A 19,931-nucleotide genomic window follows, 5' to 3' on the forward strand; every position below is an offset into this window, starting at 1 on the left:
TACCCGGCTAATTTTTGCAGTTTCTTGAGTAAGCTAAAGGTTTCTCAGGCATCAAATCAAATTTATCCTTTCAACAAAAATTCAAAGTTTCACCTTCATTCTTCACTCAACATGGAATCTTCTAAAAATAGGTTGAATATAATGTAGATTTGAAAAAAATGGAAAAATCTCGCGTTTATGAAAAAATTTAAGTTAGGAAAATAGTTTTAGCTTCTAATTAAATTGTTATCGATAAAAGCAGAAGATTCCGCAACAGTAAGAGGTTTATGATAGGATACAACCCAACTAGAGGCCACACCCCACCCAAGGGAGAAAAAAAATACCTGACCAGAAACCAAAAATTCTGCACTGCAATTAGGAGTGGCAATTAAGAGACTTTGGTTTGAATCCAAACTGAGCCACCAGAGTTTTTCACAGCCAGCATCAGCCTTGATTGAAACCCACTTTGCCTAACTGTGTGGGAAGTCACTTTTCAGAAGCAGTGTTTGGAAATAATGTTAAAGAGCTGCTCGAGTCAGCCACACAGCATACACAAGAGTGCACTTACGATTAGATTTCATGAACATGTAATCAAGAGGAAGGTCATTCCCTTCTGCAAACTTCTCCAAAGTCTCCTTGGGTGTGTGGCTCAACGCAAACTGAAAGCAAAGACAAGCAGAGTGTTACAAGAGTGGTTTCCAAAAATAAATGCATCATTCTCTCTGCTGGCTACTTATTGACTTGCCAGCCATCTAACCAATGGAAACACTTGGACCCAAAATCACAATTCCCCAAAAGAACTCAGTACACGTAAGGAGGAAAATACAAGTTACGTCAGAGAAAAATCTTCGCATTGAAATTTAGCAATGAAAAGGATATTCACATCTGTATAGTCATTTTGCATTTTTCTTCCTTTTCTTACGTGAAGATGCCAACAAATCCTTCACTTTCACCATTTTTTCTCACTCTATCTTAATTAAAACAAGACATCAAAGTGCCAAAAGCAAGGAATTTGGATGATTGAAAACATTTTACACCATAGCAGTCATTGAGGCATCGAAGATCCTGCCAGTATCTAGCAGGTGCATTCCCTGAGATATTCAGCTGTAGTTCGTACATCCTTTCATTCAGAATTAATATCATCTCCACTATACACCATTGACTGGCTTGTCGTAATAAAGACATAAATAGAGGAAAAACATTGATTGCATTGATGAAACACTGACATTCTTTACAGTATATGGTGCTCGGGGGTAACTGGGGCATAGTTTTTCAATGTGATAGTACCATTTCATTTTCAAATATGTATTTATTGTACAGATAACTCCAGTGAATGGGTGAAAATAAACACGTAGATTTGACAATAATATGACTAGCACATCATGTGACTTGAATTTAATTACTACCATTAAACAATATTTTATATTAATATTATTTTCACATCTCAGTTGACCCCACTTACCCCACTACTTGAGGGTAACTGGATCACCCCATGGCAAATCCCATTTGAGCACTGCCACAATTATTTTGGATAACTGGATCTATCAAAGTACTTTAAATTATCAGAAAAAATATTGGTTAACACAGCTATTTTGATTATTATGAATGTAAAGGCCGTTGTATCAGAACGGTTACGGAGACCTCACGGATTTCCCTTTCAAAACACAAACACCAGAGGCGGACTCTGCCAAGTCGAACATTCTGAGTTAGTGCTTCAGAGATTTCAATCGGTGGGGTGAATTCTCAGCTGAAAAATGCGCAGTAAATTCTCGGTGAAGCTTCATTCAATTCACTGCAATATTCATGAACTCTTCCGCGCATTCTTACATTATTAGATATAAAATCAATAAACATTAATATAGTCTAAGAGTTGCATCTCGAGCATTGCCAATCAAAATGCGTAATATTATTCCCCGAATTGACCGATCCCATGGATTCAGGAAAGTATGGTATCTCAGCGCTACATTACTAAACTGAATACTTAAATTGATTCATTATGTTATACTGCGATCTAAGGGCCCATAGTTTGCATTGTCTACTTGCCTTTAATCATTATATCTTCTGCCTTTTATATACTACGTAGATTGACGAATCTGGTGGTTTCACTGTCACAGTTAATACATGCACGAGGGGTTTCAAGGATTACGAGCAAATAACACAAAAAAATACCAGTAAATCACTATATTCTTAGACACATTCACACGCACATACACTCAATCTTTCACGCACACAAACATACTTTCATTCTCTCATATCTCAATAAAATGATGTGAAAATATAATCATTTGAATAATTACTTCGCTGGAAACATCGAAGAGTATTTCAAATGCACGAAGCTAATAAAAAGTGAGCTTTTATTCAGCCAACTCCATCATTAACTTGCAACAAAGTTAGTGGGGAAAAGCTTTCAATAACGCAGTATTCATTTACATTGGCACACAATATGAGAGAACGAGAAAAATCAGCTTAATAAAATCTTTGCAAAATACAACACGGTAAATCAGTCGCCAGAAACATGTAAACAAGTACGCAATTAATATCGTGTGTCAACTTTTTCTTCACTTTTTCGCATCGTTCATTGCTAACACTCAAAATTTCAATGCCTTCACGTGGGTGTCAACTAATTCTTTTCCGCAATAAAGATTTCTGCTCGTACTTCATTTTCTTTTAATTCCACAGATGGAAATGTTCAAACTTAAGGATACAATTTCTAATGTTTGAAAGTCGGAGTTGGGGTGCGTATGGAGTGTAACAAGCTGTACCCTACAGGAGTGAGCGCAACCACTTCCATTGCTAGAACTGCAAATTTTCACGTTGATTGGTGAACTGGGATTTATAAGCGATTTTTCTACAGAAATAAATGAAAATTCCTTCGAGGAATGATAAAAAAAATGGGTACTTTATTTTGTTTAGCACGTAAAAATCTCGATAACTATTCGATATTTTTTCTGCCATTGGGTATAAGAGCGAATATCTACTTCATCGCGCTCTCCATTCAAAAATTGATGTAATCACTTGAAATACGGTTATCACTTACGTAAGTACGGATTTACGTAAGTCGAGACATACGTAACTCGGGGGATGCCTGCAGTTAATTTAGATCATTAATTAAGCGTGTACATAGTGGAAATACGGTTTGAGACATAATTTTTGCCGTCATAGGTTATCGGGCGATTGACTTCCAGGTAGAGGGTCTACACTAAAGCCTTCAAGGTTTCGGTATTCATGGGGGAGAAATGGAGCGGTGGCTGAGTTGCGTATGAATAGCATAAACACATAAAAGGGTCCGCTTCAGAGTCTCAAACACAATGACTTCATTCCCTCCCAGCAGTCGTAGGCACTCTGCATCTGAAGTATACAGTGCAGCAGTTGCCCAGCAGCTGTTTCGATAGAGCCATACAGTGTAAAAACCAAGAGAACAATGGCAAAAAATAGGAATACAGATAGAAAAATCAAGAAGTTATCAAGAAAAACCATAAACCAAGAAGAGAAATTGAAAGAGGTCAATTTCTTTGAAAATTGAGAGTGTCAAAGCGATATTGCGTGGAAGTTTAAACTCACGATGCTTTATTCTGAATAAAGACAAAGTTAAACATCAGTGACCTCAGCCGTACCAACTTCAACCAAGCGGTCAACACTTACGGAAAGTTCATCGTGAATCGAGCCACTTCCTCGTGGTGAGTTCTGGGTAGTTTCTTCACGATACTAACAGAGAGCTACTCAGTGTAATGCTTGGTGTTCAGGTTCTGTTCTTTCTCAGCCTTGGTTGAATTTCTTGTTTTAAATAGCTCCACAGGCACGTAATTCGTCATTATGATTGATGATAATTTAAAATAATTCACCTTATTTTTACTTTTTGTGGGATTATTAACTACCATATGAAGACTTGCTAAAAACTTAAATTCAATCGAAATAAATATCATTTTAACTGCGATTTAGCCCCCAAAATGGAATTTTAGAAACGTATGCAAAAATGAGTTTTGTTTTGCGGGTGGTCTATACTACAATTTTGTTGTTAATTCATAGACATTGTTTGAACCATATATTTTGTCAAATAAACTTCAAATTTCATTTTTATAAACTATAAACATGTATACACTCTTTGATATTATCCATTATCCCATATTTTCATTAAATTCGTCTTCACAGCCGTTTTATTCTGAAATCAGCCTGATTTTTCACAAAATTTTAAACTTTAGAGCTCGGGCGGCAGTGGTTAATATTATCCGATTTGAAAAAAAATTTGTGTGCGAGATCCTTATATCATTTCGCAACTTTCCCGCACAGGGCAAATTTGATCAGGAAAAAAAATCTTTTTTCGGCCTACCCTAATGCACAGTCCTCATCAAGTATAGCTTACGGAGATGGAATGATTTATAGGGAGGTGTTTTTCAGGTTCTGATGCATCACTTTAAAGCATGTTCAGTCCTCATCAAGAGTTATTTATCACTATCCAAAACCAAACCATTAACCCAACTGCCCTGACCTGCAGAGCAACGCTCGACCGCAAAATACCGTATATCTCCGAATATAGTCCCCCTCTGAATATAGTCCCCCCCCCAATTTTGAGACCTCTGTTTTGGGAAAAATTTTAAAATGCAAAGGAAGGCAATTTTTCTGTGGTTAGCAAGTTAAGATTCTAGAGTCGATAAAAACCATTATTTTCTGTGAAGATTAAGAACAAATCTGTTCACATATTTTCCATCACAACAAAATAACTATACCTAAAACATGTTGTGATCCATTGCATGTATCAGTAATTTATAGTTCCTTAACCAGATGTAATGAAGAAATGAGAAAATGTTTTAAGTATCCAAGGCTATTGTATTTTTTAAACATTCACAAATTATTAATATTTTTGATTTCGAAATGACTACAAACAATGTCAATATATAAGCTTTAACTTAAATCCCATAAACAGTATAGCATTTGGCCCTGAAACTTCCTTAGATCCAGTGTAACACACCCATCAAGTCATCACAAATCCAAGTGACCTGAAGAATTTAGGAAATCTAAATAAAATTGTGTTAAATAAATTATAAACATTATAAAAATATTGCCATCAAATGCCTGCTAAGCAAAATAATTAAACTACAGGACTTACAAATATCAAAGTAATAAAATTTAGAAATAAACTTTTTCCAACAAACGTTAAAACTGAAAAAAATATTATATAAATTTTCAATGCCTCGTCGCGAATCATTGCATAAGTTACACAAAGAGCTTCTGCTCTGCATTTGCGCACAAATTCGATGATATTTTCCTCTAATTCTTTGAATCTGCCGCATCGAGACCCCCGAAATGACTTCCGCGATGTATTAGCACTTTGCAAGCGCTGTGAATACTATGATTTACGGCGTATTATGCAACGGCTATTTTTAAATTGGCATCGAAACTCCGTCTTTGATGGCCTCTAATCTGCCGCAGGATTGATCCTCATCTTTCTACTTGATCCATCACCTCACTGTTGAACGTAAAATTATTTTTAATAAAGAAAATATCGCGGAAATAATTGCGAAACGTTATGTGACGTAATTTATCGATCCTACTTACCCTGGCGAATTGAAGATATTCCTCAATAAATTGATCACACTTTCAATGCTGAGTGGCTGGATTTCGATCAAATGCAGTAATGCCGGTGCTTTTGGTTTAAAGTCGTCGATTATTGCACCTTTTCAGAAACAAATGCATCACCTACAGTGCAACCTCGATATAACGACACCCCACGGTGCACTAATTAACACTCGCTATAGCGAATTGTCGCTTTACCGGAGGTGGAGCAAATACCGTATATCTCCGAATATAGTCCCCCCTTTTTTTCCAAAAATGGCCACGGAAAAGTAAGGGGGGGGGGACTATAATCGAGTGTAATCCAATTTAGCATACTAAAGGTGACCATAAAGTAATAAATAACGGCATAATGGCTAATGTTCTCGTAGTCTTTCTATTTGAGTATATTTATGAGGATTATAATCGGAGATATTAGTAAATACTGCCACGTTTTACCGGAAATTAAGACAATTTTTACCACAAATGTTGTACAGATACGATTATTCCGATTCAAATAGCATATCGAATATGCGTTTTCACGGAATCCATCGGGTAGCCGCTAATTTTTCTTGGAAAAGTATTGTTAGAATAATTCAATCGACACTGATCACTTAATGACGCAAAACAGTAAATAATTAAAATGAAAACTAAACACACACTATCATTACATTAATCGAACACTAGAATTGAATCAGTAGTATATGTACCCGTCACTCATTTAATAACTACACGATTTAAATAATTGCGAAAAATAAACAGATAAAGTGAACCCGATTTAGCATTTCATTGCGTCCGTAGCTACTATACGTCCGTGCGGTTCGTGTTTACAACCACTGCCTTTACCGCCTTCATAGAACAAGAATGCGCAATAGGTGATGCATTTGTTTCTGAAAAGGCGCAATAATCGACGACTTTAAACCAGAAGCGCCGGCATTACTGCATTTGATCGAAATACAGCGACTCAGCATCGAAAGTGTAATCAATTTATTGAGGAATATCTTCAATTCGTCAGGGTAAATAGGATCGATAAATTACGTCGCATAACGTTTCGCAATTATTTCCGCGATATTTTCTTTATTAAAAATAATTTTACGTTCAACAGTGAGGTGATGGATCAAGTAGAAAGATGAGGATCAATCTTGCCGCAGATTAGAGGCCTTCAAAGACGGAGTTTCGATGCCAATTTAAAAATTGCCGTTGCAGAATATGCCGTAAATCATAGTATTTACAGCGCTAGCAAAGCGCTAATACATCGCGGAAGTCATTTCGGGGGTCTCGATGCGGCAGATTCAAAGAATTAGAGGAAAATATCGTCGAATTTGTGCGCAAATGCAGAGCAGAAGCTCTTTGTGTAACTTATGCAATGATTCGCGACGAGGCATTGAAAATTGATATAATTTTTTTCAGTTTTAATGTTTGTTGGAAAAAGTTTATTTCTTAATTTTATTACTTTGATATTTGTAAGTCCTGTAGTTTAATTGTTTTGCTTAGCAAGCATTTGATAGCAATATTTTTATAATATTTATAATTTATTTAACACAATTTTATTTAGATTTCCTAAATTCTTCAGGTCACTTGGATTTGTGATGACTTGATGGGTGTGTTACACTGGATCTAAGGAAGTTTCAGGGCCAAATGCAATACTGTTTATGGGCTTTAAGTTAAAGCTTATATATTGACATTGTCTGTAGTCATTTGGAAATCAAAAATATTAATAATTTGTGAAGGTTTAAAAAATACAATAGCCTTGGATACTTAAAAAAATTTCTCATTTCTTCATTACATCTGGTTAAGGAACTATAAATTACTGATACATGCAATGGATCACAACGTGTTTTAGGTATAGTTATTTTGTTGTGATGGAAAATATGCGAACAGATTTGTTCTTAATCTTCACAGAAAATAATAGTTTTTATCGAATCTAGAATCTTAACTTGCTAACCACAGAAAAATTGCCTTCCTTTACATTTTAAAATTTTTCCCAAAACTGAGGTCTCAAAATTGGGGGGGGGACTATATTCGGGGGGGACTATATTCGGAGATATACGGTAATAGCCAATATACCTGTTGCGAACAGATATACAGGAACAGGAGTGGTGCGGTGACAGATAAACGTAAGCATAAATCCAGACGAAAGGCGATGTTTTTTTTTAATCACTTAATTTCCTTACTCAAATAACGACTAACTATTCAAACAATTTATAAACGTCGCACTGAATAAAAATCATGCAAAGCATTGTTTCGTCAATCATTATATTTATCGAACGACAGTTTACCACATAAATTTGAGACTGAGCACTCCATTAACTTCATTTCTAAGAGATCGCTAGCAGTTACAGAGGTTAAGGAGTCTTGATGAAAGTCTTCCGGCGGTGAAACCCTCGCTATGGTGAGAGCCAACACCGAAAGGGTCTCGTAAAAACGAATTTTTAACACGCTTATTATAGGGTCAATTGACGGTGCATTGGCTATCTCTCGTAATAACGGTGGTGTCGCTATAGCCCGTACTCGCTTTAACGAGGTTCCACTGTATTGCGCATTCTTGTTCTGTGAAAGCGGTAAAGGCAGTGGTTGTAAACACGAACCGCACGGACGTATAGCAGCTACGGACGCAATGAAATGCTAAATCGTCACGAAAGGTTCACTTTATCTGTTTATTTTTTGCAATTATTTAAATCGCGTAACTATTAAATGAGCGACGGGTACATATACTATTGATTCAATTCCAGTGTTCGATTGATGTAATGATAGTGTGTGTTTAGTTTTCATTTTAATTATTTACTGTTTTGCGTCATTAAGTGATCAGTGTCGATTGAATTATTCTAACAATACTTTTCCAAGAAAAATTAACGGCTACCCGATGGATTCCATGAAAACGCATATTCGATATGCTATTTGAATCGGAAGAATCGTATCTTTACAACATTTGTGGTAAAAATTGTCTAAATTTCCGGTAAAACGTGGCAGTATTTACTAATATCTCCGATTATAATCCTCATAAATATACTCAAATAGAAAGACTACGAGAACATTAGCCTTTATGCCGTTATTTATAACTTTATGGTCACCTTTAGTATGCTAAACTGGATTACACTCGATTATAGTCCCCCCCCCTTACTTTTCCGCGGCCATTTTTGGAAAAAAAGGGGGGACTATATTCGGAGATATACGGTATACCCCATCGAGCCAACTATGTACACACACACTTACACCTCTCAAAATTGACAGCTGAGGACCGTAGAGTTCTTGCAGCATCAGGTGAGACGTGCTGAGCGTTTGGCTCACATTCTTGCCAGCTGAACTCCCACCATCTTTATCCTTGATGGAGCAGTAGCCATCAATGGCAGCCTGATAATTTTTCTCCTCAAATTTCACCTGCCATAATAAAAATAAAAGTAATGATAACCAAGGAAAAGACCATCGTCCAGAAAGTCACTGAGGAATAAAACATCAGGTTCACACTCATTCCAACAGCACAACTGAATAAATAGCATAACAGAATAACATGACTTGAATAGAATAGCAAGAAAAATGTGGACAGATATGAAAGCACGTCACCCAAACTCTCCAATTGCAAGGTACATAACGTACATAAGAAACGTACATAAAACGAGGAAGAGGCAGGAGAGAATTAACATTAATCTTCACAATAAACACATTGAAAAACTTAGAAATTACGTCAGCAGACTCCCGATTATCCGGCTACGGTTTATCCGGGTTCCGGATTATCCGTACATGTTTTCACTCTCGCTCAATTCTTCTGCGATCTTTATAAAAAAATAAAACTGAACATAAAATCACCAGAATCACTCCATTATAATATGTACCAGGATACACTGCAGTCATTATTTCCCTTCGTAAAACGGAAGCAATCAGACCCAAGCTGCATTCACGGGAGCACCGTGTTCCTGTTTTCCAAGCCTCACAGAGTATGACCGCACTCCATGATCACGGACACATGTCCCGCAGCAGTTGCAACGCGGGCAACTTGTGCGAGACGCGACTACGTCGCATGGTGCCTGACAGTGTAGTTTCCGACGTCGAGCAGTGGTTTTGAAGCATTCGTGCAAACCACTTTTCTGTATCCGTGATCACACAGCCACGGATGTGTGGTTTTCGAAACCAGGCCTTAGATGGAGCATTAATAATACGAGTAAAACCATGTTATCGCCACTAAAAAGACCACGAACTGGCAAAGAAAGCTCTCAATGAGTCCGTTAAGCACTCTTAAATAACAGAATAACTGCATAAATAATAATATATTGTTTGTTTTACGTAAATTGTGAACACTACAAAACATTTAAGAGAAAGTTTTGATTATCCGTGTTTTCCGATTATTAGTGCCGTCCCTCCCCATCACATCATTAGCCCATTCGGAGTGTATTAGGAAACAGCTGTATGGAATGTTTTCTACATCTTCCTTCATCAAAAATGTATGGACACCTTACAGTCAAATACCTGATTGAAACTGATGGTGCAATAGCAGCCATACTAGACAGGCTTATCAGCACAAAAAATCATGGAAAATTTATAATGAAGGATATAATCGCATAACAAAATGTGAAACAATTGAGCATATAATCGCGTTACGCACACTGAAATTTTTTCAGGTACAAAAAGGTCACTCCTTCAAAATATTTTTCATTCTTTCCTACTCGTCAGCTTCATAATACGATCCTCTGAACATATGAAACCTCCCAAGATATTGCCGATGTGATCATCTTTTTTGACAATGAGTCAGTCAGTGTTTGCAGTTTTTTATACATCGATATACAAGGTGAGACTGAGCAATAGCCGTTTATCTGTAGATATTCCTTAAACTATCTTACTACTAATGCTAAAATTCAGGCAATTGGTGCATTTTTAATTGCTTATAAGGGTACCAAACGAGCCATACTAGGAAGGAATCTGAGTGAGCCCAGATGAGAGGTTGAGCTAACATGGATTGCCACAGTTATACCGTATAAGCGTGTGTAAGAGGCGCACCCCTATTTTGAGCATCAAAGCTATGAAGAAAAAAAATTTTGCAACATTTTTTAATACTATCCCGCGGTGTTGCAGACGTATATTCGATAACTGTCGAAATTCCAGTACGCCTGGAATTTCGACAGTTATCGAATTTTCCTCTTTCAATATTAATTGAAAGAGGAAATTTTGATAACTGCGGCGGTAATAGTGGCATAAGAGAGAGTAGAAAGAGTTTCGATCCTCTCTTAGCATACGCCGTTGCTCTACGATGCTTGTCCTATTCACGAACAATTTTGTTTAAATGCTCTCGCAGGAGTACTGCAATAGAATTGCAGCCGTGAAAATTTTAAGGCAATACACGACAGGCACATAGCATGAACCTTCCCAAGAGCTTGGACAACAATCGGGGCAATCTCAGCGCCATATGATAATAACCACATCGTAAATTTAACGGAACCACACTCGGCCCTCCATCAGCCAATGCCTCTGCCGTTTTTTTTCCTTTCCGAGACCCCACAGGAAAATAGGAAAACATCAAGTTACAGGGGAACAATCGAAACGTGTTTCATCCCTTCCCCGTCTCACCAACTGACCTTGATCGATCTCCCAGTTTATGGAGGCCAAAAGGCCAAAGGTGAGTCATCTACTGAGCCTGAAGATACCTCGATAGCTTTCAATAATTGAATGACACTCACGAGGTTCAAAAAAAGAAAGAGATCTAACGCGACGCATATCTGACAGAATTTAAGTTTTTTAAGCTCTAATTGTTTGACACAAAGATTTATAGTTACAACAAGACTACTAATATTCAAAATACAGGTGGTCCTCGACTTTCGTACACTCGACTTTCGTACAATCGCCACTTTCGTACGTCCAAAAGTGACACCTTTTACTCGACTTTCGTACGCTAAATTCGGACTTTCGAATGCTGGTCTGTAATTTTTTTAAAATTCCCGCTATGTTTATTGCGCATCCCAACATTCAATTGTTTCAAATTGCAGTATCGGCAGTATATGCGAACAATATGAACGTATATAATGAAGGGAATTGTTGGTAATTGACTCTGATCTAGGTGATTTATTTGGGAGAGAGACTGCCTGCTATAGGCTCCTTTATCAAGAGAAGAGGAAAGCCTTCATTGAAGATATTTTTCAAAAGACGTTGACTAGACATCATCGAATAGCTTTCAATAAAACTAGTAAGACCTTCTTTCTAATTGTGTTTTTCCGTTTGAGTGCTGTTTAATTCATGTAAACCCTCAGCAACGATATTGCACGACATATCACCCGAATTCCGTTTGTCTTTTGTCTTTTTTGAATAACATGCGGAACATACGCGATCACGAATGTCACCTGCCAAACATCGAATTTTGGTGTAAAAATTAAAAGGTATCCAGAGTGCGGGTTCAACGAATACATTTTTTTATGCTACTTGATACGTCCTTTTATTTATAGTGGACGTAATAAGTGGAATGTCAACTTAAACGCCAAGAGGAAGTTTCACTCGATAGCCAACGGAGTTCTTGTTTTTTAAACTTATATTTGCATTTTCTGCGTATTTTCGAAATAAATTATATGATTTGAGGAGTTTTATTAATATATTATTAAAATTAAGTCAATTGAAATGAATTCCGTGAAAAAAAAGTTTTAATACGTAAATTCCGCTCTTTTGGAACGTAACCCCTAATTAGTATGGAAGTCAATGGTTCGACTTTCGTACAATTCGACTTTCGTACAAGTTTTCGGGAACGCATTGTGTACGAAAGTCGGGGACCGCCTGTAGTCCAAACAGGACAATTTCGGAAGAAACAAGAGTAGCATAAGCGCATTCAAACAAGACGAGACGGACTGGAAACTTCAGGCAACGCAAACTGCGTATATCATATTGCTGCGCCTTCGCCCCTTTGCTTTGAAGACAACGACGTCACATGCAAGATCGGACGTGTTCTTCCCGTGCTCCTTCACTCATAGCCTCGTAGCTTGAAATACGGAGGGGAGGGAGCACGCGCGCTCCTTCCCCTCCGTATTTCGTTGCTTGCTTCGAAGACAGAGGGATCGCGCTCCTTCCCCTGGACCTCTCCTTCCGCGCTCCTCACTTATAAGCATTCCTGATTTCTTCCATCCACAATTTAGTCCAACAATGAACACACTCGTTCGAATTTTTTAAAGCGCAGGTTTTGATACCAATATAATTTTCAGTTGCAATAATCCTCATATTAGCGTCTGCAGATGATTTTTGAAAAATCATGTGCTCAGCGTAATGGCAAGACAGATGCTGACTATTAACCAGGTATGTCCTTCAACACTACGCGTTTCTCTACGTTTGATAAGCGATTACTATGGGCAGTATAAATGCCGTGGGATGCCCACTCGTGGCAGTAAATTTTGCGTGCCCTCCGGAGCGAAAAACCATGCGCGATCTTCCATGTTCACCTCAGGGGTACCGACGTGACGGCGTAATGCTTACAAGAAATTCAAACAGGAGCATTTTAAAAATACGTTACTAAGGGAGTAACTCCCCTGCCTGCCGCTTGTTTTTGACCTAGGGATTCAGATGACCGACTCACACTGAAAACCAAGGCCACTCAGTTCCCCTTAGACTTGCGACCGGTGAAGGGGAGGGGGGGGGGGGGGGGAGGATATGAAGTTTGTGTAAGAGGCGCACCCTCATTTTCAGCTGCAATTTCTGGGAAAAAAGGTGCGCCTCTTACACGCACTTATACGGTATTTCGATTAATTTGACTGTACAGCAAAATATACTTCTAGTGCAACAATACACCCCCGCAATACGAAGTGGGGAATGGAAGTGAATAACCGTGAAAAGCTATTGCACACAACTCAATCACACATACAGACATGATTTGGAGTGAAATAATTAATGAATGCCATTTCAAGCTCCCAAGTATGTTTGCAAAGGCAGTGCTTAATTTCAATGTTCCCCTACTCGGGTAGTCATCCCACCACAGGGATGGAATACATTCTCCATTTATTTTTCATTTTTAGCAATTGCCATAGCGAAGGAAACATTCATGAACAGGAAAGAGAGCATCATTACGTATGAGTAAAAAGAAAAGTCTAGCGAAGGGAGCACAGCACAATTCAGAGCCAAAGCATGGTCTACACTTGGGAAGGAGGAAAGGAAAAGACCTGAGGGATTTGGGTTCAGGGGAGAACTGAGACGATGATGCTGACGAAGATTGACCACAAAGTGCTGGACATGGGGGTGAGGAGAGAAAGCTTAAGATACGGAGGAGATGGAAGGGGTAGATGTAGGGAGTACTGAGCAGGGAGGGGATGTTGAAAACAGCGTTAGATTAGGGGAGAGTGTTAGACAAGCAAGAAAGGGGAAGAAAGAGATTAGGATTAATCGCTGGAATGAAATAAAGTAGGCCTCGTAGAGAAGCGGAGAGGGAAGTCGAACTTGGGATGGGACTTGCCACGCTATTCTCATATTGATCCATGTTGTACAGTAGACTCTCGTTAATATGAACATCGTTATTACAAAGTTCTTGTTATTACGAAGCAAGTCGTTGGTCCCGACGAAAAGGCCTACCCAATCTAATGTAAAATAAAAATTAATAAGAAATCTTCATTATTTTGAAAATACGAATCTGATCCGGTCCTGGCAATTACAAAATGAACTTTATTACGAAGTTCCACTAGTAGTAGGCAACGGCATTTAGGTGGAAATAGACTACGCTACTTTATCATCATTGCACTACATTTAAATTCTCCTTGTGCATTGTGCCCAAGAGCGTCAATTATGGTACTTCATTCAGTAGGAGATATGTACTTCAGTATGCACGCAACATCAGATACTAAGCTTCATTCCTGTGGAATTATGGTGACCCACTCATTAATGCTCGCAAATTGGACGTCCAGTTAGTCCTCTTCCTACGCACATTGGATTTATGAACTTTCAGAGATATGACGTTTAAAAAAATTCAAGAGTGCCCAAAATTTAAAATTTGGTGCCTATGGAGTTCGCCGATGCGACACGACATGATGTACAGGAACTCGCACTTTGGGCTGAACAAAGTATCATTTAATCTGGTTTGAAGTCAGGAACTGTTCAGCGCTTCGCCCGTTCTTTCTTCCCGCACAAAGCGAATTTTTTCGGCACCGGCTACATTGCAAGCTAGATCAGTTGGTCACAATCGTGAGTTAACGCACGATTGTGATGCAGTGTTGCATTCTGCAAGATCTCTCGATGCCTTGTATAGGTTTATCAACTTAAAGAGCAAGGTCTCGGAACGCATCTTCTTCGTATATCGAGGACTTGTGCATAATTTAATCGCGTACATTACACACTTGACTCTGAAGATTATAAGTTTAGGAGATTGAAGAGACAAGAAATTTTGACAAAGTATGTTTTTTTTTATTCGATGATTCCTAAAAGAAACATTCATACGAACTTCGTTATTACGAACCTCTGCTTTTTCAGTCCCGTGAATGTCGTAATAACGAGAGTCTTCTGTAGTCTACATAAAATGGAATAGCTAGAATACTTTACTAGATAACCGAGTATCAGATAAAAATTTAATAAATTTGAGTCATCTAAACTATTTAATTGAGTGGCACAATAGGTATGGAGACCAGTAAAAAGGATGCACTAACCTTCTCAGCTTGCTTCACCGTTCTCGTCTCACTGATCAAAGGTGAGGCCATGGCCAGATGTTCCCTTATCTTGTCAATCATCAGCTTGGCAGAAATTTGTTTGGCTTGCTTTTTTGTGCGAGCCTTCCCTGGAAGCAAAATCATAATTCCATGACTTTTACACTCAAACATCATCATCATAACAAACATCCGTTCCACAAAACACCTCTGCACAGCAAATATACATCATGGCCCCAATCACCCTCTCATGAACCACACCTCTTCCCAAAAAGCATTTCTGTGCATAAAAATTAATTGGTGGCACACACAAGATTTTTCACCTGTTTAGAACAAAATACATAGCAAGATTTGGTCACTGACATTCCCAATTATGCCATCACAGAGCACAATGCCGAAGAGTAGCTAAAGAAATATGAAACGAACGATATGATACATTAATGCGAACAACCTTATTACCAAGTTTTCATTATTAGTACAGTCTGAACAAAGTATCAATTAATCCATCATGAATTTAAGAACTGTTCAGCATTTCACCCATTTTTCCTTCCCCACTGATGGCAAATTTTTTTCGGCTCCAGCCACGTCGCACGAGCAGCTAGATCAGTTTGTCACCATCATGAGTCTATGCAAAATTGTATTGCAGTGTTGCATTATGCAGGTTAACCAAACTTTTCAATGCCTTGCATAGGTTAATCCATTTATGAACAAGGTCTCGGAACAGACTTTGTGCGAAATTCAGTCGTCTAATTTTAAACACTTGGCTCTTAAGCTATTCCGCAGTGCAACTATAAGTACGGGATATTAAAGAGACAAGGAATTTTGGCACAGTATGTTTCTTTGAGATGATTCCTGAAAGAATCATAATTACAAACTCCATTATTACGCACCTATGGTTATCGGTCCCACGAACTTTGTAACAAAGAAAGTCTCCTATAATTCCTTTTTCATTCCTGTGATTTGAATGGTGTTGAAGGCCATTAAAAATGCACATATCCAGGAAAAAACATTTGAATTTTTTTCATGGGAATTTTGGAAAAATTCCTCACTTTAGCTGCTGCTTGTTGCAATGTAGCTTGATTTAACTCACTCCCAATAATTGGCCAGGACATATGAGCCAAAATATTTTCTGTACAGCAAACAATGAGTTTTTATTGCCTTAGAATTAGTAAGTTATACAGCAAACACTTCCATGCAAAAAGAAATTTTTAGTCCCGAAAAGTCTGTTTTAAAGATATACTACTGTATAAGCCCGTGTAAGAGGCACACCTTTGAGGCAAGTGATTTATGGTCTGTGGCATCTCGGAAAGGAAAAAAAATCAGAGGCATTGGCTGATGGAGGGCCGAGTGTGGTTCCATGAAATACGGCACTGAGATTCCCCCAATTGTCGCTCAATCTCTTGGGAAGATTCAAGCTATGTGCCTGCCGTGTTTTGCCTTAAAAATTTCCACCGCTGCAATACTCCTAAGAAGGTGTTTAACAGGTTGACTGCCGTGGCGGACACCGGTGTCCGCTGTGGTATCTTCTTCTCCCGCCGTGGCGGTCACCGGTGTCCGCGGAAAAAAGTTCGTCTTCGTGCGCCGGGTGACCGCCATTTACGTACTTTTGCATAGATATCTTTTCCGCAACGGCCTCAGCTAAACTGTCACTCCTTTGGTTTTTGCTAATTGTTTATAAAATTTTTTTTGCTGTCTTGAATGTTACTTACGTATTTTTTTATACCGGTTGGCACATTGGAAGCCGTTATCCCTCGAAGTAGACCTCCGGAGACGCTTTTTCCGTGTTAAATGTTTCATAAACTACGATGTTGTATGAGCAGGGAGTACTTACTCTTTGTTCGTAATCCAGGGCTGCTATATATACATTAAATCTGAAAGCATACTATAGTATGCTTTCAGATTTAATTGAGAAAGAATATATATCTTCTTTGGGAGACGAATTATATTTTCTACTCAGTGTTTTGCATCCTTCAGATAGTTTCAACTGGTAAACACATCTATAAAAAGAAATTGAAGAGAAGGATAACAAAATCTTTCCCAGCTTTACCTTATAATTCAAATTAACTTTACCGCAGTAATTTTGTAGGTCTTTAGAGCCCTCCTCTCACCGACATTTATTCTTACTTTCCCTTGCTCCTGAAATATCAGAAAGATGAAATAAATAATATATATCCTTTTCAAATAATCACTTTTTATTGCAATAATGGACAATTATTCATATTTTTACAGATGATGTTTATGAAAGCAATCCAAACAGAACCGTGGCTTTTTAGGGCAGTCATCACAGTAGGTAGTGACTTTTTTCACTTTGTTTTTTTCAATTTCCCCAAGTTGTTTCTTTTCGTAGCATCCTCGGCAATATTTCCGATTGATTCGCGCACCTCCTTCCTCCTTTTTGAATGAATGAGTAGCCATTCTTTTCCGTGATGTTTGTGGCAATGTAAGACTGGTCGGAGATCTATCGCCCTGTGACTCATTTCCCAAAAGCGATCCGATAAGGTTTTCCCTGAATTTTACTATCTGCATCTTACTGCCACAAATTTGGTTGAAAATGAAATAAGCATTCACCACAGAAGTCCCTAATAATAGTTCTAACGCTACTTTTCTGTACCATTTCAAAGACCGACGCAATGGCGTTGAATAAGAGGAAAGTTGATCAGAAAGGTCTATGGATGATTTCCCCTCATTATACTTCAGGATAGCTACTGGTTTCAAAACCCTTGACCTATATTTTTCCACTTCCTCCATCTCGTTTGAGTGGCATGTTGACAATAGCAAAACATCGCGTTTATCTTTCCACTTCATTATTGACACACCTCTTTGATTTTCTTTGACTACTATTTCCCCTTTCTTAAGTTTTTTGGCCGTTACATCTTTGGGTATTCCCCTCCGATTTTTACGCAGGGTACCTAGTAAATGTGTCCTACGATCAAGAAGTGAATTGGCCAACTCTAAGCTCGTGTAATAATTGTCTGTAACAATCGTTCTGCCAGCATCTAGTAACTTCTCGGAGAGCTGCATAACTACAGCTGTTGGAACAGATCGCCTGGCATCGCGCTCACGTCCTGCATAAATTTTCATATTCCATACATAGCCCTTACCAGAGCACAATTTAAAAATTTTGACACCGTACTTATGCCTTTTTTGAGGAATGTACTGTTTTAATGCTAACCTGCCTTGAAATGGAATAATTGATTCGTCAACGCATAAAATTTCCCCAGGTGTATATAATTCCTGATAATTACAAATGATTTTATCCAAGAGTGGTTGAATTTTATGCAAACGGTCTTTGTTTGAATTTTCTTCATTATTGGAGAAGTGCAACATCCGTAACAAGAGTTCAAAACGATTTCTGCTCATGTGAGAAGGAGCTACATCATTACGATATATGAAGTTTTTACTCCAGTAGTCAGAAAGTTTTGGCATTTTTACCACACCCATATAAATCAGAATCCCAAAGAGCTTTTTGATCTCATGAAGAGTTGTCGGTTTCCAATCTACCACACGAGATTTTCTAGAAGTAGTCAGACCTTTCACTTGATTGGCATAAATATTAGTTTGTTCCACTATCATTTCGAGAATTTCATTGTCTATAATGTTAGAAAATATTCCAAAAGGGGAAGGATTACTCATATCTGCAACTACAGCACTCAATCCACTCTGCGCCGTAAACTGAAAATTCGGATGATTTTTCACTGGTTCAGTCCAAAAGTCAGATGACGCATTTGGTGATGAGGGCACCGGTCTATTTAGCTGCACATTTTCACTCTCACTTAGCTCTCCGTCGGTTGTATCGGAGGTTGCCCCTCGTAGCAATTGTCCATCCTGCAAGGAATCGTCGCTTGAAGAGTTCACTCTGATGTCCTCATCACTGGAAGGGATATATTCATCATTTCCCGTTACACTTTCAGAATCAGATGACTCTTCTAAGTATTTCCTCTTAGCCGCTTCAACAATGAATCTGGTCCGCGGGGTGAATTTATCCATGTGGAATCACTAATGATGAAAGTAGATTTTGGTTCAACATTTCTTATATAATGAAAAAGATTATGAAAATATTCCAAAAATATACCAAAAAGTAGAAAAATGCAACTAAATATGTAAACCAATCTTACCAAAAGGACGATGACGCACCAAAGTAGAATTCAGCGCAGGACGCACAAAGTGGCACCGAGCACTCTTCACATTTCTTCTACTAATCGTATTATAGAAGAAAATGTAGCCTCTTTTCATGTCACTGTGACAGCACTGATCTTTCGAAACGTTCTGTCGTCTCAAGACATAAAAGCGCCCTATATATAATGCTACGTATACCTTCAACAAGTAGAAAGGGATACATTGTGTTGATGATGTGATATGAAGTTCCACACAATGATTTACATTAGTCGAATAAAAGAGTTCTCCGTCATAAACATAATAGCACTACATGTAGAAGGAAGGAGGGTCTCCTGGTATAACTTGTTGTTTAGTGTCTGTGCAGCGCCTACTGGCAGGAACGGACTTGAGTATACGCTAGGGAAGGAGACAAAGTTAGCTCCGCGGAGGACAGCTGTGTCCGCGGAGGGGGGGCGGACTGGAGAGAAAACTGCTACTAAGAAGTGTAATACTGAATATAAAATGAATGTAGGTGTTATTTATCACTACGAATATTTTACTGCACTACAAATGAAGTAATTGCCGTGTTTTCGTAAATTTATAGGTATCCGCCAGCGCATAAGTTGGTGGTCGTGACGCTGACACCGTGGCGGACACCGGTGTCCGCTAATTAAATTTATCATTAGATAGAAAAAATAATGTTACGTGCAATTTATTTTTTCATTA

General features: G+C 38.3%; 1 protein-coding gene across 1 annotated transcript in view; it reads right to left on the minus strand.

The window, feature by feature from the left end:
* The window catches only part of LOC124165236 (RISC-loading complex subunit tarbp2-like), a 55,753-nt gene that overhangs the window by 4,422 nt on the left and 31,400 nt on the right, over nt 1-19,931 (minus strand). Inside the window, exons 5-7 of the mRNA XM_046542544.1 lie at nt 15,114-15,241; nt 8,740-8,904; nt 548-638 (exon numbers count right to left, since the gene is read on the minus strand). Coding sequence (XP_046398500.1) covers nt 548-638; nt 8,740-8,904; nt 15,114-15,241 — 384 coding nt within the window. The remainder of the gene's footprint in view (nt 1-547; nt 639-8,739; nt 8,905-15,113; nt 15,242-19,931) is intronic.

This window comes from Ischnura elegans, chromosome 9, assembly GCF_921293095.1.
Source record: "Ischnura elegans chromosome 9, ioIscEleg1.1, whole genome shotgun sequence".
Lineage (NCBI taxonomy): Eukaryota > Metazoa > Arthropoda > Insecta > Odonata > Coenagrionidae > Ischnura > Ischnura elegans.